The 22,924-nt window shown below is 39.7% G+C and overlaps 1 protein-coding gene and 1 pseudogene across 7 annotated transcripts in view; both read left to right on the top strand.

Moving 5' to 3' along the window:
• The first annotated feature begins 4,102 nt into the window (after positions 1 to 4,102).
• On the top strand, positions 4,103 to 5,999 carry LOC109445678 (TIMELESS-interacting protein pseudogene; annotated as a pseudogene).
• A 125-nt stretch (positions 6,000 to 6,124) lies between these two features.
• The window catches only part of NAIP (NLR family apoptosis inhibitory protein), a 63,034-nt gene continuing 46,234 nt past the window's right edge, over positions 6,125 to 22,924 (top strand). For 3 of the 7 annotated variants that reach the window (XM_088796551.1, XM_088796552.1, XM_088796550.1), the window contains exons 1-5: positions 9,538 to 11,328; positions 11,412 to 11,979; positions 13,050 to 13,149; positions 17,834 to 17,915; positions 18,831 to 18,882. In XM_088796551.1, the coding sequence (XP_088652677.1) occupies positions 11,287 to 11,328; positions 11,412 to 11,979; positions 13,050 to 13,149; positions 17,834 to 17,915; positions 18,831 to 18,882 (844 nt within the window). In that variant the 5' untranslated portion in view covers positions 9,538 to 11,286. Of the gene's footprint in view, positions 6,712 to 9,434; positions 9,509 to 9,536; positions 11,329 to 11,411; positions 11,980 to 13,049; positions 13,150 to 17,833; positions 17,916 to 18,830; positions 18,883 to 22,924 lie in introns of those variants that run through there. The other 4 variants (XM_088796555.1, XM_088796554.1, XM_088796553.1 and 1 more) reach the window with 3 other exon arrangements.

The following is a 22,924-nucleotide window of genomic DNA, read 5'->3' on the forward strand; positions in this document are numbered from 1 at the left end:
CTCTTCAACTTTCCCACTCTAGATCATCAGAAAAATTTAGATGAGAAAGTATGATGAGTTTTGTTTCAGGTTCAATACAGTTTTACTATTATAGGCAAAACTCTTCAAGGTTTATCCTGTTTAGAGTGAATCAGGTTTCCATAGCAAAGGTATGTTTATTTTAAATCTATAAACTTTAGTCACTCTAGATTGAGTTTCACTATGATAGTCATGATTTTAAAAATAACAGTTTTTAGCAAAGTACATTATCAGTAAAGACACGTTGGAGAGTCTATTCATTAAGTCTTGGATGGAGCCCACGAATATGTATTTTTAACTGCATGTATGCACATGCACACACACGCAAAATATAATGTGACCGAAGTAGCAGATCTTTCTCCCAGGTGTCATACTCTGAACCTAGACCCAAATGGTTCTTTATGTGGAAACAGATTTCAGCTCTAGATAACGAGGTAATGACTGTCTTCTTCCTTCTGCCCTGTCAACAGAGGTATCAGTAGCTTATAGGAGATACCTTTAACATGATCAGAGTATTCTACCTGACTTAGTAGAAGAAAGGCCATGAGTGGTCACCCCTTGAAAAGTTATTAGAAATATATTAGAGACACCATCTCACTACTGTATATCAAAGGAATAGTCAGTGCCTGATTTTGGCTGCTTATCTCCTGTAGTTTTGCGTTTCATCTGCATACTTGATGAGGTAAAGGTGAATATTTTAGTTAGACTTAAGGGGGAATTTTCTTTTTCACAATTATAAAGAAAATCCTGGCTTGTTTAAGATTATAGAAATAGAAATGGTGATCTCAGACTGTTAGCTCTGGCCTTTAATTTTCTTTTTGGAACTCCACAGTATAGTATAATGTGAAGGAAACTCTTTAACATTAGAGATCTTTCTGAATAGTATGTCTTTCTGAGTTCTGCTGTTTGATTAATTAGAAAACTTCTTAAAACTCAAAGTTCATTATGAAAATTAATTTCAAATACTCTTAAGTACATGCATTTTACTTCATGTTTTATTTTATTTGGCCTGACAATCTTTATCTTTTCACTGAAGCATTTAGTCCCTTTATATTTAATGTGCCTACTGATATATTTGGGTTTAAATCTATTGTCTCACTTTATGCTGTTTCAACTATTCCATATTTATTTATTTAATTTTAAAAATTTTTATTGGGGAATATGGGGAACAGTGTGTTTTTCAAGGACCCATCAGCTCCATGTCAAGTTGTTTTGTTTTTTTTTCAATCTAGTGGGGGGCGCAGCTCAGCTCCAGGTCAAGTCATTATTTTCAGTCTAGTTGTGAAGGGTGCAGCTCACTGGCCCATGTGGGAATCAAACCAGTGACCTTGGTGTTATGAGCACTGCACTCTAACCACTGAGCAAATCGACCGCCCCTCATCTTTATTTTTTCTCTTCTTTATTGCCATTTTTGGATTGATTGTTTTCTATTATTCTTTGTTTTTCCTTAACTAGTTTGGAAATTACATACTCTATTTTTTATTCTTTTAGTGTTACCCTAGAAATTATAATACACATACTTTCTTAACGTGGGTCCTCTACAAAGTAGAACCTGAGGCAAAGATGAAAGGATTGTTCCTTTATTTCAGAGGTGCAGATCCAGGGAAGCGAGGGTAGGGAAAAAAGGAAAGTTAGTCAAGAAAAAAATTGATGCAGTGTGTTACCACAGTGGCCAGGCTTGGTGACAAGCTATGAAGACTTGTGGAAGTCTCTCAGCAAGTACGTTCATTTTGAGTGTGGGACTTCTCCAGATGGCTTGTAGGAGAAACTGCCCCACTGAGCAGTCTATTGAAGGGAGGAAGGAAGAGGTAATATAATTTCCTGACTCCTTCTGTTTCCCATTGGCCAAGGTTTGCCACACAGGGCTGTGTCATCTGGTCCTTTGGTAACTGCTCAGGAAGCCAGGTCTCATGCTCAGCGGTGTGGCATTGCAGCCAACTCTGAAAGGCAGAGGGGCAACTCAGATCAGATAGGCTTGGTGTGCATAAGTTTGGACTCCAGCTAGCTGAGGAAGCTGAGCAAAAGCAGCAGTAGTGTGGAGCAGGAGACAGGCAACACCTTGGAAGGAAGAAAGCGGCCAAGGGAATCTGAGGAGGCATTAGGAGTTTGTGTCCAATACTCATGTGTCCATATACACAATACCAAAATCTAAAGTTAATACAGATAATACGTTTCACCTCATTTATCTCCTTTCTCACTTATCTATTATTATTGTTGTATATTTAATTATTTTCTGTTTCACAAGACATTAATACTTGTTTTAATTAGTCAATGTTTATTAAGATTTATTCACATATTAACCACTTTTGTGTCTTCATTTCTTCTTACATCTCAGATCTATTTAAGATCATTTTCCTTCAACTGAAGTACATTCTTCAGAATACGCTAGTGTTGAAGGTATATAGTATGTTACCTGTTATGTAAGGAAGAAGGAAAAATAAGAATGTGTATTTGTGTTAATGAAAAGAAATACTGGAAAATAATAGAGAAAAAAATCAGTGAAACGAAAACTTGGTTCAACAAAACTGAAAAATCTGTAGCTAGAAGGAAAAAAAAAGTGAGAACTCAAATCACTAAGATCGGGAATGAAAGGAGCCATTACTGTGGACTTGACCAAAATAAAGGTTGTAAGGGAAAACTATGAACAACTGAGTGAACGTTAACGGGTATAATGAAAACGTTCTAAAATTGATTGTGACGATTGTTGAACTCTGAACATACTAAAAACCATTGAATTACGCACTTTAAATGGGTAAGTTTTATGGTATGTGATGTATATCTCAAGTTGTCTTTTAAAAAATGAAACACTGGGAGAATATACAGGGAACTAATAAAAGTGGTTGCCTGGGATGGGGGTATAGAAGAGTAGATGAAGTCAGGGAGGAGAGTGAGAATTATTTTTAAATATTTTTATATAGCTTAAATTTTTGAGCCATGTAAACAAATTAAGTATTCAAAAACAAAATTTATGGAATCCTGGGAAATTGCAGTGAAACAAATGAAAATAAAGTAATGTGGGGCCGGCCTGGTGGCTCAGGCTGTTGGAGTTCTGTGCTCCTAACTCCGAAGGCGGCCGGTTTGATTCCCACATGGGCCAGTGGGCTCTCAACCACAAGGTTGCCAGTTCGATTCCTCGACTCCTGCAAGGGACGGTGGGCAGCACCCCCTGCAACTAGCAATGTCAACTGGACCTGGAGCTGAGCTGCACCCTCCACAACTAAGATTGAAAGGACAACAACTTGAAGCTGAACGGCACCCTCCACAACTAAGATTGAAAGGAAAACAATAAAGTCCTGTTTAAAAAAAAAAAAAAGACAAAAAAGTAATGTAACAAATGTTAGTTGTTAGTTGAGGGCCTGAATAATAAACACAAAAGCAATCATGATCATCAAAGAAGGTAGTAAGTATGGAGCTGGAGGTTGGAGGGGATCTGTAATAAAATTTCCTTTTCATTTATTTGGGTCATGGTTCAACAATGCGTTTTCCACTGATACGTGTCAATATGTGCACCATTTCTATTTTGTTGTGACCTCTTTTCCCCTGAGAATAACTATCTGTACAAGATGAAGATGGCAGTACTATTTGGAGGCTTAGTACATGCAGACTCAGGGAAAGGTCCTGGGACTGAAAATCTATCTCTATAAGCAAAGGACACGGAAGCAGGGAAGAGACTGGCTACTCCGGTTTGGTAAATAGTAAAGTTTGTTAAGGGAAACTTACAAACCAGGCACATCTTGGGCAGCTGCAAGGCGAAATGGTCCTGTCGCTTGGAAGGTGCCAAAGAATTACAACAAGGCAGGATAGTCACCAGTAGTACATGACTAGTTCCAGGTATGGGTAAGTGCTTTACATGCTTGACCAGGTCAGGACAATGGCTTGTTCCAGGAACAAGTGGGAGCAGTTTATGTCGGAACGAGCATCAGATGTACTGTGGCCACTGCAGTCTGCGTGAGCCATGTGCTCAGGCACATGAGTAAATGAGTAAAGAGGGCCTAGGATGGAGTCTGACTGAGCAGGGTAGAGGAATATGAATCAAAGAAGATCCAGGAGGAGTGTCTAAAATGGGAGGAAACCAGAAGAAAAGATGCTGGAGCCATAGGAGAATGGCTTGATTGACCTATGAGCCAGATAATGAGCATGTAGAAGATGAAAGTTTTCCAGATTCTTTCTCACCTCCAGCTTCTCCAGAGAGAGAAGATGGTAAAGGAGCCGAACCTGATGAAGGGTCAGGAAGGAAAGCTCCTCTTCCTGTACCTCCAAAGAGAACAGGTAAAAGAAATCTACCCAAGCTCGATACTCGGAGATTTATTTCAGAGAGGGCCTCCCGCATTAAGGCATGTGTTTGATAAGGCAAAATTCAGAGGTTAAAGTCAGGAGGCTGAAGACTTGAAGATGCTAATCAGACACATGGAGCACTGGGCACATAGGCTATTCCCTAAACTGCAATTTGAGGATTTTATTGACAGACTTGAATACCTGAGAAATAAAAAAGGAAGTTCAGACCTGTTTAAAACAAATTCAACTTGATCTCCCTAATTTACATGCAGATTTGATTAGCAATAATGATGAAGTAGGGTAAAATAATGGCCGTGATGTAACTGCTATTGAATCAGATCCCTTTCTGACAAATTCATCTGAAAGTGAGAAGTTTGCTTCTGAGACAAATAGAAGACTAACCGAAAAGCAACAACAGAGAATGGAGAGAAATAAACAACTGGTCTTGGAAAGAAGCCAGGCAAAGCTACTGAGTAATAGTCCCTAGGAAATAACTTGTTAACAAACACACCCAGGGCACAGACAGCTAAAGATGTTAATACGGCTGAGGATCAAAAAGAGAAGGAGTCAGATGGATTTAACAAAGACATTCTAGACAATCTACATGATGCTGCTGCTGCCAATATTGTAAATGAAGAGCAGGAATTAAAAACAGAAAACACAACTGGACCAATCCTTTAAAAATGTATAGCAGTAACTTTATGCTTCATCCAGAAATGTTACTGAGGTTGGATAGGATTCAACTAAGAGGAAATCTGTGAACTTGATATCCTCCAAGTTTGAGATAACTGTATTTTGTCTACTTTGAAATCCTTATGTAGTAAAACATTTACAGATTCCTGTTTAAAATCTAGTATTATTTATAACTATACTTGTGTCTTATTAACTTAAATCTATTCACTTTAGTGTTTATATAGGTATGACTTCATAACAATGAGTAGTTAATAAGCTGCTTCTGCTGCCATCAAATGCCTTGTTTTCACTAAATTGGGTGGTATTTTAAGATGTAAATATGTAATGAATATTCATGTCCAATTAAAAAAAAATAAAAATCTTACAAACAGACAAGAAGAACGAGCATCAATTACAATCAGACAGTTCTTCAAATGTGTTTAGTGGGAAGCAATCACTCCCTTCTGGCCCGGGGCCAGCTCGTGGGTCAGGCAGCCATCATGTCTTGGAACAGTCTCTCCTCTACAAGGCTGAAGAAAAGTGTTTAGATTAAAAGCATAAAAGTCCTGTATTTAAGGACCAACTGTGACCCACTGTATACCTGAATGCATATTATAATCAAAACACTAACATGTCAAAACAGTGAGGGGACAGCAGGACTTCTGCTCAGAAGAACCACAAACATTTTGTAAGATTTCTCAATACTTTTTAAATCCTCATGTTCATGGTCATCGATGTTCAGCTGTCCGTAGCTCTCTAGTGATTGCCAAATTCATAACATGAAGTGATTTCATGAGTGGTGAGAAAGAAAGGATACATACAGCCGGTCCTCTGGAAGTGGGGTGGTAGAATTGCAAGGCCTTTAGTGGGTCGCAGAGTTTAGGAGAAATGGCAAGAAGTTTGAGTCCATGGGGCCTGTCGTAAGGAAGAAAAGGGCATAGGAGACTGTCACGCTTCTGGGAAGCAGCCCTAGGAGTGTCTTAAGACCCCTTTTTGGTCCTGTTCTTTAAGAATTAAAGATTCATTATTTTCTACCAATGTTCTCTATTCTAATTCTGTTCTGGGGGGACCTATTACAAGGTGGACTGGTTACAAGGTGGACTGGGAGTTCTGATGCGGTTCTTAAGGGATTTAAATTCCTTTTTTTTTTTTAATTTTTATTGGGGAATATTGGGGAACAGTGTGTTTTTCCAGGATTCATCAGCTCCAAGTCAAGTCATTTTCAATGTGGTTGGGGAGGGCGCAGCCCAGCTCCAAGTCAATTCACTATTTTCAATCTAGTTATTGAGGGCACAGCTCACTGGCCCATGTGGGAATCGAACCAGCGACCTTGGTGTTATGAGCACTGCGCTCTAATCAACTGAGCCAAACTGCCGCCCCGGGATTTAAATTCTTGATTTCACTTGACTAAATTGCTATTTGAGTTACACCTCAGGCCAGGACCCTGAGTGTATTATTATCATTGTAATAATACACAACTTGTTCATTTATTTATTAACTCACTCAACAAACCTTGAATATCTGCTATCTATCTAATAGTATCTTAGGCAGTAGGATATAAACACCAAAAAGAGGACACAAACCCTAACCTCATGGATCTGTGAACCTCCCAGCCTAGAAGGCAGATCTATAAAGAAGTCTGTGAAAATGTGAATACTATGCCAAGTGCTATGGGAAGGCGGAAGAGGAGCTGTAAAATGGGCTTGGATGCAAACTCAAATGACAAGGGCCAGACAGACAATGCAAGTAAGTGAAAAGGGGCCTGGTTACTGCAAAGTGGTGGCATCTGGAAAGCACTTGTTCCTTATAAAAGAGGCAGCCTCTAGATGCTAGACTCGGGTAGTAGAGAGATGTAGTCTTCACTGTACAGCCTCTTGTACATTTTGAATTTTATATATGTGCATTTGTTACCTAGTTTAAAAAAAGATTTAAAAATTTTATTTTTAATTTATTGGGTGACACTGGTTAATAAGATCATATAAGTTTCAAGTGTACAATTTTATAATCATTTGCATTGTGTGTTCACCACCCAAAGTCAAGTCTCCTTCCATCACCATATATTTGACTGCTTTTACCCTCTTCTACTTCTCCCCAGTCTCCCACCATCAGATTACATGATAGACAGGTGTTAACCCTAAGGCAAAAAATTAGATGATTCTTTTTAAAAAAAAAAAATTGAATAAACTGTTTCAGCTGACTTAGAGGAGCCAGTGTGGGCACTAGCGCCCCAAAACAAAGAATCCTTCGAGAACTGGGCATTTTATGCTCAAGGAACATTCCAAGTGAGCTTTCATCTGCTAGCTCTGTCTTTACAGGTAACTGGCAGTCATTTTCTGAGGAGTTCCCTGACATCTAGGGCTTCTTCAGGGTAAATCTTGGCTCCCCATTCTGGTCTGCATGAAGTAAAGGGCTTAGGTTCAAGTCACACTCATATGGCTTTCAATTAGATTTTAACTATAATTTTTCCCAGTCAACTTTTAAGTTGCCTAATTCTTAAACATACATTGAAAACCAAGGATCAGGATTCATTTGAGGAAAGATGGCAATGTGAAAAATAAATACAGTGATACCTCGGTTTTCGAACATCTCCAATGACGAACATTTTGGTTTACGAATGTCGTAAATTTTACGGATCTATGGTTCATTAGATAGTAAAATTCATGCTAAATTTGCAGTTTTAGGGGTTGATTTTAAAGGTCTGGAATGGATTAATCCATTTTGCATTACTTTCTATGGGAAAACTGTGCCTCGGTTTTCGAATATTTCAGAACTTGGTCTTCCAGAACAGATTATGTTCAAAAACTGAGGTACTACTGTACCAGGGTACATGGCAATAGCCTTGGAGGAAACAAACATATAATTCAGGAGACAGAGGAACTAAACATTAGTATTGATAAAGTTAATTTATTTATGAGAACCCACAAAATGGAGGCCACTCCAGTGGCCCACCCCAAGTCACAAATCTAAACCCAAGTCAGCTTGTGCTGACGAAAACACCTGTCATGGAAACCTAACATACACCAATCACAATCTTCCAACTCAGCTTTTTTTTTTTTTAATTGGGGAAGGGAACAGGACTTTATTGGGGAACAGTGTGTACTTCCAGGACTTTTTTTTTTCCCAAGTCAAGTTGTTGCCCCTCAATCTTAGTTGTGGAGGGTGCTGCTCAGCTTCAAGTTGTTGTCCTTTCAGTCTTAGTTGTGGAGGGCACAGCTCAGCTCCAGGTCTAGCTGCCGTTGGTAGTTGCAGGGGGCACAGCCCACCATCCCTTGCGGGAGTCAAACTGGCAACCTTGTGGTTGAAAGGTCTCACTCCAACCAACTAAGCCATCTGGGAGCTCAGCGGCAGCTCAGCTCAAGGTGCCGTGTTCAATCTTAGTTGCAGGGGGCGCTGCCCACCATCCCTTGCGGGACTCGAGGAGTTGAACTGGCAGCTTTGTGGTTGAGAGCCCACTGGCCCATGTGGGAATCGAACCGGCAGCCTTCGGAGTTAGGAGCATGGATCTCCAACCACCTGAGCCACCGGGCTCGCCCCCCAACTCAGCTTTAGTAGCTAGTTTACCTTCCCCTAGATAACAGGACTATGGCCTTATATGGAAATCCCTGCCCTTCTAGCCAATCATACCCTGTTTCCATGTTGCCTGTTTATAAAACTCGCTTTTGCCCCAAATCGCTGGGGAACAGTGCTTGTGAGACACTGCTCTTCCCCCAACCCATGGGTTATTTTCCCTTGAATCAAGGACATCAAATGCGTTACTAAATTATTTTAGTTTTATCATTTGTCAGTATCATAAAAGAGATCCAGAGAGATTGCGTTGGTTAAAAAAAATTAGATGTCATGAGAATAAGGAACCCAACAAGAAAGCTGTGAGAAATTAAAAGCAGGATTGCTGAAATTAAGAATTACTAATAGGTAGTCTCTCAGAAAGTAGAGCAAAAGCACTAAGAATATATGGGGGGGAACGATAAGAATTTAGGTAATCAATTAAATCCCTATCTAAATAATGAGAATACCAGAAAGAGTGAAACAAGAATAACAGTAGGAAATTGTCAAAGAAATTATCGAACATAATTTGCAGGGCTGATGGGGGACACCCACATGTTCAGACTGAAAAGGCCCAATGAGTGTCCACCCAATACAATGAATGTAGAAAGACCCACATCTAGACACAATATTTTGAAGTTTTATAACCCCAAGGATAAAAAAGAAAAATCCTACAAGATACCAGAAAGATAGAAACTGTCATCGTCAGGAAAATAAGACACTAGCTCTGTAACAATTAACCGATCTTAACTGTTTAGAATAAAATACTTCTGTTGTGGAACTTGGTAGGTTTTGTTGTTCCTTTTGGGTCCTGACTAAGCCCTTTTGACTCAATATCTTAGAGCATTTACTGGTAATTTCCCAATGAACTGCAATTTGTTTTGAGTTTTACTTTCTCAAATATTTTCGCATTGCTTCTATTAAAGGACAAACACAGAGCATTTGTACTCAGGGTACACATTCTCCTTCCATTTGACTGGTACTCTGGATAAACCTCTAGGTAAGTGAATTACTTCCTCTGGCCAAGGTGCTTTTCTTCCACACCTAAACTTATGGCCCTCTTATTTCTCTTATTGTGGTTTCTCTCTTTGGAGGCAAGAGGACAGTCACCAGCCTCACACAGACTTGGTTTCAATCCCAGCTCCATGACGTAGTCACACTGGCACTCACCACTCGTAGTCAAAGACCAAGGAATCTGGAGAGGGCCTCGGAGATCCTCTGTCCTCCCCAGAATCCTCTGTCCTCCCCAGAAATGGCCTCGGGATTAGCAAAACTGACAAAATAGATCCCAGCTGGTCTGTTGCAATCGTGTGCTTAATTATCTCCAGGAGGGCTGGAGCCATGGTGCTGTCTCTTGGCCAAACCTGAAAGAATGTGCTAACTAGTGATTAATGTAGTCCTATGCTAAGGTCTGAGACAGACCGGGGGCAGCCTATACCAGCTTGTTTCTGATTTTGAGATTTGTCATGCATCCTAGTTTTGGCCATATGACCAGAGGGGTATAAAAGACCCCTTCTCGGAAGAGATTGTGGTTTCCCCGAGACCAAGGTATCTTGCACACATCTAGGTGGTTCATTACCTAAAATGCAGCACAGCCTATGCAACTGAAAAAGGCCCCCTGGGAACTGGGCCTGGAAACTGAGACCTCTCTGATGGTTGCCTGTTTCTTATTTTTATTTTTGTATTTTATCTTTATCAAAGTCCTATGTAAGTATACTACGTAGAGTCCTCTGAGTTTTTTCAATTATCCAACCCTGTGTAATTGCTAAAGATATAGTACTGTGAATGGGATAATTCAAACAGTTTTTGTCTTTATAATTTAAATCACAGCTAAAGCTTTGTTGGGAGAAGATTTAGAACCACTGATGGAGGCTGGCTGCTGAGGAATTCCTGGTTTGAATTCACTCAAGTACTATGACTGTTGATAGCAGGGAAAACACAGCAATAGAATTTAAAGGTGGTCAGTCCAGAGCCAGAGGAAATAGCTAAATGGATTAAAAAAGAAATTCAGGTAGCGGGGAAGTCAGTCAAAAATAATGTACCTTGGCTGGTGTTTGCTGCTTTGGCAAAAATGAAAGTAACTAGGAAAGAGTCCTAGGCTGCCAAGACCCCCAAGCTTTGGCTGGTTCTTTCTGTGAAGGGAAGGAACATGAGGCCACAGGAGAGGTGGGCAGATAATTCTTCTGGTCAGAATGAGACCCTTATCTGATAGATAACCACTAAAGAGACTCTACAGGGAGAGGACATCAAGAAAACAGAGGCAAAGGAGCTGTTCAGTCAAAAAGCTAAGTAGTCCTGTGGACTGATAGAGCTTCTTGAGGGAACACTGCTGAAATGGATTTAACACATTGACATAGGAGCTCTTTTCCTGTCATTAGGTACTGCCAAATGAAGGGCATGCTTGGTCACGATCTCCTATTAGCTGCCACTTTTGCTGAAATGTGGGTAGATGGGCAAATTGCAAATCAGTTGAACTGGATAAAGGCGGGGGCACATAAAACACACCTTGTAAAGTGGAGCCATCCAACTCCACCTGTGAGTATTAAACGGAATACCCCTGAGGTTCCTGAAATGTTGAGGATGCAAGCAAGCATCTTTGGACTTGTTATATGATGATACCAAGATCTCCCCTATTTTATACCTTTGACTTAAGTGATGACTGATGCTGTGATAGGAGGGCCTCCAACTACTTGGACTCCACATGACCTTACTGAGGGAAGGTTGCAGTGAGAGACGTTATCACACATCTACTAGCATATTTGCTCTGAATTGGGCAGAATGATGAACAGAAAATCAGTATTGTTCAGAAGACAAGACACAGTAAGAACAAAAGGGTTGAAAAAAATCTCAGGGCTAGTAAAGCAAGTGGAAATGTTCATTAACTTTCTCTTTTCCCTTTTCAGAAAATGGCCACTCAGGAGGAGGCAGCTGAAGAGAGGATTTCCCAGTATGATTATGCTTTGCTCCCGGAGCTGTCTGCTCTTCTGGGCATAGATGCAGTTCAATATGCAAAGGAAGCAGAAAAACAGGAGCAGAAAGATCGAGGACAAATGCAGAAAGGCTTTAACTCAGAAATGCGCAGTGAAGCAAAACGGTTAAAAACTTTCGTGACATATGAGTCCGACCGCTCGTGGACACCACAGGAGATGGCAGCAGCCGGATTTTATTTCACTGGCGTAAAATCTGGGATTCAGTGCTTTTGCTGTAGCTTAATTCTATTTTGTACTAGCCTCCGGAGACTCCCCATAGAAGACCACAAGAAGTTTCATCCAGATTGTGAGTTCCTTTTGGGCAAAGATGTTGGTAACATTGCCAAGTATGATGTGAGAGTTAAGAATCCAGAGACACTAAGAGGAGACAAAGCAAGGTACCAAGAAGAGAAGGCCAGACTCGAGTCCTTCAAGGACTGGCCATTTTATGTCCACAGGATATCCCCAAGGGAGCTTTCAGCGGCTGGCTTTGCCTTTACAGGTAATTTGAAATCATTTTCTGAAGTATTTCTCTGGAGTTTTAAGATTCGATTCGATATTTCAGTTGCAATATTAGTGAATCTTTCCTCACTTGTTAAATGTGTCATAGTAGGAACAAGGTCTATTTTATTAAAATTCAACTTAAGTAATTTTACTCTAGCTTTATTTTATGTTTCATACAGTGGGTTAATTTGATATATGAGAGAAAGAGAGAGAGACACACACACACACACACTTAAGTTTGGACCCTAGACAATACTGACTGCATTTTTAAGGTCCTGAAAATAAATCACGAGGGCAGCCTGCCTCCAGTCTCCTTCTCACACATGTTCCTTTTGCTGCTCTTGCATGATCTTCCTTTGATTCTTTTAATTGCTGCAATATTGGAGGGGTTTTTTGGTTGGTTGGTTGGTTGGTTTTAATCTTAGGGCAAACTCTAATGTATAGGGAAGACTGCATTTTAGAAAATTGTACTTGTTTGAATTGTCCTAGCCATGCCATAAATGTACGACAGATGTGAATGAGAATTGTAATAACACTAACAGCTATCATTTACTAAGTACCAGCAGGACAGGGATTAAGCACTAATTCTGATCCAAGAAACTTGCCATTTCCCCCAAGTTCACAGTTGAATTTATTGAGGCTCAAAGAGTTTAAGAAACGTGCCTTAGTTTCCACAGAAATTTCATGGCAAAACTACAACTTAGGCTTTCTAACTGCTTTACTTCATGAGTGCTGGGGTTTCTCTGCTTCCCCACTACTTCTGCTCTGAGAGCTCAACAGCAAAACACCAACTCTGGGAACACCTTGCCAGGTGTGTTGAGTCAAACAGCTTAGCGGTCTGTACGTGAAGTATGGCCATGGCTGAGGGGTGGGGTCCAGGGCTTAGAAAATGGTCAGTTAGGGCAGCAGGGCTGTGAATGGAGATTCAGCCAGATGAGAGTGTGAGTGGAAAGACAGGCAGGAGCACGTCTTACTCATGCGCAGAGCAGTCAGCTCCCAGACATACGCCTTCTGGACTATCCGCAGGTGGCATTGTGGGGCAATCTAAATGTTTTCCTTTATATACAGGTAAACGGGACACTGTACAGTGTTTTTCCTGTGATGGCTGTTTAGGAAATTGGGAAGAAGGAGATGATCCTTGGAAGGAACATGCCAAATGGTTCCCTAAGTAAGTAGATAAATACCCTTTTTTTTTTTAGACAAAACAAACTAAAGAAAGTCACTTATCTGGAATAGCATCTTCAGTTTTTATTTTTTTCCTATCCAAAGTTGGGACATTCCAGAACTTATTCAAGCACTTAAGCAAGAAAGGCCTGATTACATCATGAAAATTTTGAATTACATAATTTTAAAATAATTTCTTAAATGTTTTATTATCCCAAATGCAAAGACATGTTTTGCTAAATAGAAGTTTCAGGATCTGCCTTAATTAACAAACAAGAATTATTTGCATAGGGATGATGTGAAATTATATACAGAGGGAGTTGGAAAGTAAAACAATGTTTAAGATGTCATTACAAATGGTTTCATGTACTGCTGATTATATACCAAATGAAAATGTTGTATTTTAAAAATGCAATTTTCATTATTGGGAATGGTCTTTAGTTCCCTACTTAGAAAACAAAGTGTATTTTAATTATTTTTAATCCTATGTTTACTAGTATGTTGTACATGACTTTGTACCTACTAAGTAGATTCATTCCCTTAACAATTTTTAAAACTTTCATTATGGAAAATTTCATACAAAAGTGGAGAGAACAGTATAGTGAGTAAACAATTATCAACACATGGCCAAATCACATTTCATCCATCTTTTCCCCAGAAATAATAATAACCAGATTATATTATGTCAATCCCAGATATCATGTAATGTCATTTGTTGATATATTAGTATATAAATCTAAAATATATGATTATCTTTAAGAAACATAACCACAATATCATTATCGCTCCTAAAAAGGATTAACAGTATTTCCTTAATACATATTATCAAATATCTGAATTAGTGTTCAAATGTCTACATCCTCCCATCTCCCTCTCTCTTTACTGTTGGATAACTTGCATGAACATTCAAACACAGTCCATATATTACATTTAGTCAATAGGTCTCGTAAGAGTTTTAATTTCTAGATTTCCCCCTTTCCCATCTTTGTCGGGTCATTTGCTTGTTAAAGAAGCCATGCAATCTGTGTAATTCCCTGTACTCTAGGTTTGGCTGAATGTGTTTCTGAGGTGTTAACATGTTTCTCTACTTCCTGTATTTCCTCTAACCTAATACTTGGATCTAGCAGTGCGATCAGGCTCATATTCTATTTCTTTAACAAACATTTGTCATACACCTACATGCAAAGAAGTTGTTGGTTGGATCTTAGGTAACCCCCAAAAAAGCTGGGCAGTTACGTTTATAAGTCATCTTGTGCATGGACAGCCATGCTCACAAAAAAGGATGTCTATGATGTGTTAAATGAAAAAAGAAAAATGCAAAATAATATATGTAGTGTAAGCCCTTAAAAATGTGTAAAGGCACTCAACCTATATATGGACTTGTTTGAAAATACATAGGAAAAGTTATGAAAAGATATAAAAATAAACAATAGATATATAGTATCTGGATTTGGATTTGTTGTGAGATGAGGTGGAAAGGGATTTTCATATTTTACTTTGTTCACTTCTATCTGTTTAAATTTGTGGAAACAAATGTGTATTTTATAGTTGAAAAGGAATAGTGAGAGGGGTGGGTGGGAGAAAGAGAACAAAGAAGGAGAGGAGAAAGAGAGAGAGAGAGAGAGAGAGAGAGAGAGAGAGAGAGTGAGAGAGAGACAGAGTCAGGAGGGGAAAGCGCTTCCTGACAAGCAGATAAGACAATTGTAGGGATGCATGAAACCAGATTGTTAAGTATTTTGAATGTTACTCTGGCTCCTTGACCAATTAGAATCAGCCCAATGATACTCAATGTTGACATATACCTTACAGTTAGATACCAGATAAGTGTCAGCTCTGGTCAGTATTCATGGTTCTTGGGCACCTGTCTCAGTTCTGGCCTCAGTTCACTCTTCACTTATACTCAGGGCCACCATATTTAATGTCATTGGGTTATACACTGGGCAACTCCCAGTGACACTATTCACACAGAGCATCATGTGATTAGTACCAACTAGAGAGGCACATCCTGTCTGGAATGGCCCTGGTATGCCTTCTCTGACATAGGGCTGAAGGAAAGGTAGAAGCACAGGAGAGAAGACACCAACCAGTCCAGTAACCAGCCTCAAAGGGAAGGAGCTAAGGCCTGCTGATACAAACATAGGCAGGGCAGAGTTCAGAAGCTCAGGAGATAATGCAAAGCCACTTCCTATCAGACCGTAGACAAGTTACTCTGAGTCTCATATATAAAAATGCAGATGATAATATGTAGCTTGTAGAGTCATCATAAGTTATATAAAGTTATATGGAGCAAATGCCTTGTAAAAACTACCATTTATTATGTGAAGATAACCAACTGTTTCACCTTTTCTGTTTGTCATTGTGAGCACATGGTCAGCCAATAAATTTCAGAGCTAGAATGAGAACTAAGAATCCCCAAGTTTCTTGTTGGTTACTCTATCTCTTAGCTGCTTGGTCTTCAATTTTGTAGACTGGCTTTGTTGCTTATTTTATATACTATGGACAAAATGTCTGAGTATTCTTACGCTTTTTAAAATGCAATACTCAATAAATGTAACTGGATTTTATTGTAATTTTTAAAGAAAGTACCATGTATTGAGGGCCTCCTCAGTTCGTAGTAAGGTCACCGCCCCATCCATTGTGTGCTAAATGGGTTATGTGCAGACTTGAGGCAAATTCTAGGAGGACTTGTACACCTGCAGAATGGGGGCCCTGTGTTGGTACACACACAGCAGGGGAAAGCCTCTGGGTAGAAAATCTGCTCCCCGTAAGTGAGGGGCAGGGTAAGACTGAAGAAAGGCTTGCCACTGCAGTCTAGTAATTAATAGAGTTTATTAAGGAAAACTTGTATGTGTGGCATGTCATGGGCAGCTACAAGATGAAATGGATCCCCACGGTGCTTGGCAGGTGCCAGAGAATTATATAGATACTAGTATGTGATGCTACCGCGTATGGAAATTACTTTTTATGTTTGACCAGGTCAGGACAACAACCTGTTCCAGGAACCAGCACGTTGCAGGAGGCAGGGGAGGAGTGCTGGTTTACGTCAGTCAGTATAAACATCAGTTACGATCAGAGAGTCTCTAAGCGGGGTCTGTGGAACCCAACCTCTGTTCTGGCCCAGGTGCAACTTGCAGGACAGACAGGGGTTCCATGGAAAAGTCTCCCCTCCACACCCTGGCTACCCATAGAATGGTGGCCCTGGAGTACATATGAATCATCTAAAGGAGTTCATTTTCTCATGTGATTACAAAAGAACAGTGGCAAGATTGGTCACATCCCCGTTAATGGCATAACCGGGGCTGACATTCTGGCCTCTTGATTCCCAGCCCACTTATTACAGCACTACTAGGAAGATACCTTAAATTTGAATTAGAGGGATTTTTTTTTTCAAGTTAATTTAAACATTGCTTCTCTTTTGTGGAAAGGAATGTGCTTTTAAAAGGTATTCAGTATGCTCTTTTTAATTCAAAGTTTATTAACTTTCATTGTTTAAGGATCCTTGGTGATGTTATGTTTCCCTGAAAATAAGACCTAGCCACACAATCAGCTCTAATGTGTCTTTTGGAGCAAAAATTAATATAAGGCCCAGTATTATTATATTATATTATATTATATTATATTATATTATATTATATTATATTATACCTGGTCTTATATAAGACCTGGTCTTGTATTATATTATATATATCATATTATATATTATATTATAAAAGACCCGGTCTTAAAGTAAAATAAGACCGGGTCTTATATTAACTTTTGCTCCAAAAGATGCATTAGAGCTGATTGTCTGGCTAGGTCTTATTTTCAGGTAAACACGGTGTATTTTGTTCAATAGATTAAATATATTGTTTTATATAATTCCCCTTACTGACAGTATCTTTCATATAACCACAGGAACTAGATTTAGTCACCGTAATTTAATAAACAAAAAGAACCCCCAGCCTATGTATTACTATAAAGCAGTCTTTTTTATTGTATTATATATTGTTTCAAGAAAAGAGATAATCTGAAGATTTAATTATAAATTATTCATGTTGTCACTAATAGAAATAAAGAATAGTTATATGAGAATGGTGATTCTCATAAAAAAAATTTTTTTTTAATTGGGGTGACAATTGTTAGTAAAATTACATAGGCTTCAAGTGTACAATTCTGTAATACATCATCTGTATATCACATTGTGTGTTCACCTCCCAGAGTCAGGTCTCCTTCTATCATCATATATTTACCCTCATCTACACCCCCCTTCCCCCTTACCCTCTGGTAACCACTCTACCCTCTGGTAACCACTAAACTGTTGTCTGTGTCTATGAGTTTTTGTTTCTTTGTTTGTCTTGTTCCTTTTTGCTTTCAGTTTTATATCCCACATATCAGTAAAATCATATGGTTCTCGACTTTTTCTGACTTATTTTGCTTAGCATGATCATCTCAAGATCTATCCATTTTGTCACAAATGGCAGTATTTCATCTTTTCTTATGGCAGAGTAGTGTTTCCATTGTGTAAATAAGTTTTGAGATACATCTTTTGACAGTTTTATTTGAAGTTTAATAAAATTCACTAATTTTAAGTATACAATTCAGTAAGTTTTAACAAATATTCATTGTGTAACCATCACCACAATAATAGAGATATAGGACATCTCTATCATAGTTTTGGGGTAAATTTTAATTATGTTTATTAATTATAGATGTGAATTTCTTCGAAGTAAGAAATCCTCAGAGGAAATTACTCAGTATATTCAAAGCTACAAGGGATTTGTTGGCGTCACGGTAATTTACAGCAGCATTTTTTCCCCTCAAGTTTCCTTTTGATTACCTAATAATATCTGAATTAGAAGGGGATGGGCATTCTTTTTTTTGTCATGGGGTGTACTTCTTTCTTATTCCTTCTTTCCTTCCCTTACGTCTCATCTGGCAGAGTGAAGAAAATCACATTCTCTTGCTGAACTAGAGCCCTTACAATTCCTTTTTCCTGGACTGGCTTTCGATTGGTCTGTCTGCCTTCCTGACAGTCTTCCCCTCTTTGAGGCCTCCTCACTTAGCTTTCCTTGGCTCCCCCATCTGAATATTGGGAACTTGGCACCGTCATCCATAGTGAGGGCCTCTGAGTTGCTGCCTCCTAGCTGGTTATTTTATTAATAAGGATTCCCTAGTGGCACATGGTGGAAAAACCAACCCAAATTGGTTTAAGCTTAAAAAATGAATTTATTGGCTAATATGACTCAGATCAGAACCTTGAAGAGAGAACATGGCCTGAAAGTGGGGGAGAGGTGTTTCCTTAGAAAGAAATCCAGTGCAATTATCAGAGAAATGTCAGCTGCACCCCAATACCCAATGCCCTTCTGAATCCAGTTTTCTTTCCAATATCTCATACTTCCTTATTAGCTAAAGTACCTGTGTGATATCTACATGTAAATCCACTTTGGATCTGGATCTCTAGAAGCAGTGACCCCAGAAGGCTTCCTCTGTTAGGTATAAATAAACATTCATGGGTTCTTTTCTTTTTTGCACTATATAAAAAATTCCAACATTAATAGAAATAAAAATTAAAGGCATGATCTCCAACAACCCTGCCACTCAATCCAATGAAACTCTCCATTGGGGGAGGGGTTCTTTCCATTTTTATTCATAGATTGGTGTATACTCTAACTCAAAGTTGATAACTTGAATTTTAATTTCCTTCAGGGGGAACATTTTGTGAATTCCTGGATCAAGAGAGATTTACCTATGGCATCAGGTAAACATTCAGACATATTCCAAAGTCTTTGCTTATTTATTTTTTCATTTGCTTTTCTTTTGTCCTCATCCTTTTTATAAAAATCCTTCCATTTTCTTCTCCATTTTATGGTGCCATAGTCATTTAAAAAAATTTATTTTCATAAGATTTCTGGTCTTCTGGAGTGACTTAGTTTTTTAGCATAAATGAGCATAGGGAAATATGGCAGGATTGGGTCCTTGACTGACACTTCTCCTAAAACAATTACAATTTCTGGATAAAAAGATTTTGAAAGCATTCTTAAATGGATCCATGTCTGTTAAGAAACTAAGTGTGAGATAATAGAAAATATATACGGTATATATTGGTTTCTGCCCCCAATTCCTGGCACAGAGCTCCTAAAACCCTTGTAAATCCCTACGTGATAAGAACATCTTTTGTTCTAACTAGGCGACTCTGGGTGGGCTCCTGAATGGGGGCTGGTCACTAGAAAGACCAAGGCATGATTAGAAACTTGGACTTTTCAGTCTTGCTTCCCCATTCTCCAGAGAGGGGAGAGGGGCTGGAAATGGGGTTAGTGATCAATGTGATGAAGCCTCCATAAAAACCCCAGTAGTACAGGATTTGTGGGGTTTCCAGGTGAGTTAATATATCCACTTTGAGAGGGTGATGCACCTCAACTCCATGGAGACAGAAGCTCCTGCTCTTGGGACCCTCCCAGGTCTCAGCGTATGTATCTCTTTATCTGGGTGTATCTTTCATCATATCCTTTAAACATAAGTGTCACCCTGAGCTCTGTGAGTCACTCCAGTAAGTGAAGTGGAGTGGGAGCAGGCCTGTGGGACTGAGCACTTAACCTGTGGGAGCTGACACTGTCTAGGTAGAGTGTCAGAATGGAGTAAAACTGTAGGACACCTAGCTGGTGTCAGAGAATTGCTTGATGGAGGAAAACCCCCACACATCTGGTGTCAGAGGTGTAGTGTGAGAGTCAAGGAGACACACAGGAGGAAAAGATTGAGGATTTTCCAATATATTAAGTATATGCAGATTAAAAATGAAGTGACGGCAGAAATCCTGGGATTAAGTGGAACTCTGAAACAAACTCATCTTTAGAAAATTTGCAGAAACAAGTTAACAGAAGTTTAATTTTAAAGTCCTTATAGGGCGCAGACAACAGGAACCAAATCCCAGGACCCACCTAAGGTGGGAAGTCTAATGGAGACCAGTCCATAGAGTGGACACCTCAAAGGGCAAGAAATAAATCTGCCTGGTCTTAAGGGATTTATGAGGAAAATTTGCCTCTTTCAAATCTTGAGTAAGAAGTGAGTCTCCTCTAGCTGTTTTTAATTTTATTCTGATGTTAGATGATGAAGAAATAATTTTTAAAGGTTTTATTATAGAAAATTTTCAACATATACAGAAATAAGACAATAGTATGTACATACCCACCACTCTGCTTCAACAATTTAACTTGTGGTCAGTCTTGCTTCATCTAAACCCCTTTCTTCTTCTTCTTCTTTTTTAAATTGGGGAATATTGGGGAACAGTGTGTTTCTCCAGGGCCCATCAGCTCCTAGTTGTTGTCCTTCAATCTAGTTGTGGAAGGCGCAGCTCAGCTCCAAGTCCAGTTGCCGTTTTCAATCTTTAGTTGCTGGGGGCACAGCCCACCATCCCATGTGGGAATTGAATCAGTAACCTTGTTGTTAAGAGCTCACGTTCTAAGCAGCTGAGCCATCCGGCCGCCCTCTGGAAGCTCAGCGGCAGCTCGTTGTCTTCAATCTAGTTGTGGAGGGCACAGCTGACTGCCCATGTGGGAATCGAACCAGCAACCCTTGACTTTGTTGTTCAGAGCTTGTGCTCTAACCAGCTGAGCCATCTGCCAACCTCCTTTCTTCTTTTTTACTTCTCCTCCATTATATTGAAGTATAGCGCAAACATCATATCATTCTATCTGTAAATGTGAAAGGATAACTTGAGCACTTATACTTGCAATATGAAAACTTGTTGGTCTCATTGTACGCCTTTTATTCAAGCTTATTGCAATGACAGCATCTTTGCTAATGAAGAACTAGGACCTCTTTTAAGAACTGGCCCCAGGCACCCCCTATGGGAGTTGCAGCTCTGGCCAAAGCAGGTCCTTTACAAAGGTGAGCCAGTAGTTTCTACCAAACTCTTGCCTTGCTGCTCATTTAAATAGCACATGCACTTCATGATCCTGGGCTTGTATTTTCTAGTCTCAACAACCTCCACTCTTTCATTCTTTCTTTGTATATCCCTTTTCCTTGCTATATCAGAAATCCTCTCCCAGTTTTCCACACCTCCCTTGGGTAGAGAAGCTTCATACTTGAAACCTTACAGTCTGGACTAACAGTAAACACAAGTTTAGATATCCTGAGTTTTCAAAAGTCTACTTTACACCACTTCATTTTTATTTATTTTTATTTTTATTTATTTTTATTTTGTTTAAGGGTTTTTTAATTGGGGAAGGGGAACAGGACTTTATTGGGGAACAGTGTGTATGTACTTCCAGGATTTTTCCAAGTCAAGTTGTCCTTTCAATCGTAGTTGTGGAGGGCGCAGCTCAGCTCCAGGTCCAGTTGCCATTGTTAGTTGCAGGGGGCGCAGCCCACCATCCCTTGCGGGAGTCGAACCGGCAATCTTGTGGTTGAAAGGTCTCACTCCAACCAACTGAGCCATCTGGGAGCTCAGTGGCAGCTCAGTTCAAGGTGCTGTGTTCAATCTTAGTTGCAGGGGGCGGAGCCCACCATCCCTTGCAGGAGTCAAGAAGTCCAACCGGTAACCTTGTGGTTGAGAGCCCACTGGCCTGTTGGAATCGAACCGGCAGCCTTCTGTGTTAGGAGCACGGAGCTCCAACTGCCTGAGCCACCGGGCCAGCGCCTTCATTTTTATTTAAGACATACATTAGTACAGGCAGACCTTGGATATAGTGCGGGTTCAGTTCCAAACCACTGCAATAAAGCAACTATTGCAATAATCATGTCATAATCTTTTTGCTGGTGGAGGGTTTTGCCTGCCATTTGTAAGAGATGCAACATCTGTGAAGCGCAGTAAAGCAAAGTGCAATAAAACAAGGTATGCCTGTACCTATTTTCACTAACCAAAAGAAATCCGAAGAGGATTTTTGCTTTTACAAAAAAAGGCGAATAACAAAAATAGTGTTCAGCGTTTGTTTTGCAGTGAGCCCTTATAGAGGCAGTGCACACCCCCAAGCAGTGAGAGGGGTGCTGCCAAGCTTCCCTGGGAACTATACTCAGCATCTCAGCATCAAACCTCCATAGCTTTGAACTGTCTCTATGAGCATCTGTGCTTTATCTCGACTTATTTTGTGCATCCATTAGCAAGATGTGTCCTAAGGTAATTGCTTCTTCACTTTCTGCCCTCTCAGCTTATGAAAGACTTCATAGGAATGCTGTACGTTCGGATAGCAGGAGAAACCTGTATTGTGGTTAGGATAATTATCATGTCTTCCTATACATTAGTCTCCTGCCCTCCACCACCCCATCCCCTGGAAACTGTCACGACCTTTCTGCTTCTATCTCTTTAACGAGAACTTAGCAGTCAGGTGCCCATACCTAGTTAGTTACAAGAGAAGCTCGGACATTCATTCTATTTCCTGGCTGTCAATGTACCTAGCTAAAAATTGGAGTTTCTGATTCTATGAAAGAATGAGAGATACTGGGAGTGTGGATAAGCAGTCTTTGACACATCCTTGGAAGACAAAACCAGAAATACTTTTTTAATGAGGCCTAAGCATGTAGAATCTTCCACCAGTTCATAGTATTCTCTTTGGCTGTTGGTCATCAGGAAGTACCACTCTGTAATACGAAGAGTAGGTTCCCCTCAGCTAAGTGTCTGCCTGGGGTACAGGAAGGTGATCAGGGAAAGGAAATTGTGTCCTTCCTTGGTACCTTGCTGACCTTCAGACCAAACACACAAACTGAGTTACAGTGGAGGTCCATGCAGATCTTTTACTGAGAGGTCAAGTAGATACCACAGAGCAGCACAGAATAGGGGAATGTAGTGATCACTTTAACGGGAATAT

This window comes from Rhinolophus sinicus, chromosome 3 (assembly GCF_057876585.1).
Source record: "Rhinolophus sinicus isolate RSI-liver-muscle chromosome 3, RSI-T2T, whole genome shotgun sequence".
Taxonomy (NCBI): Eukaryota; Metazoa; Chordata; class Mammalia; order Chiroptera; family Rhinolophidae; genus Rhinolophus; species Rhinolophus sinicus.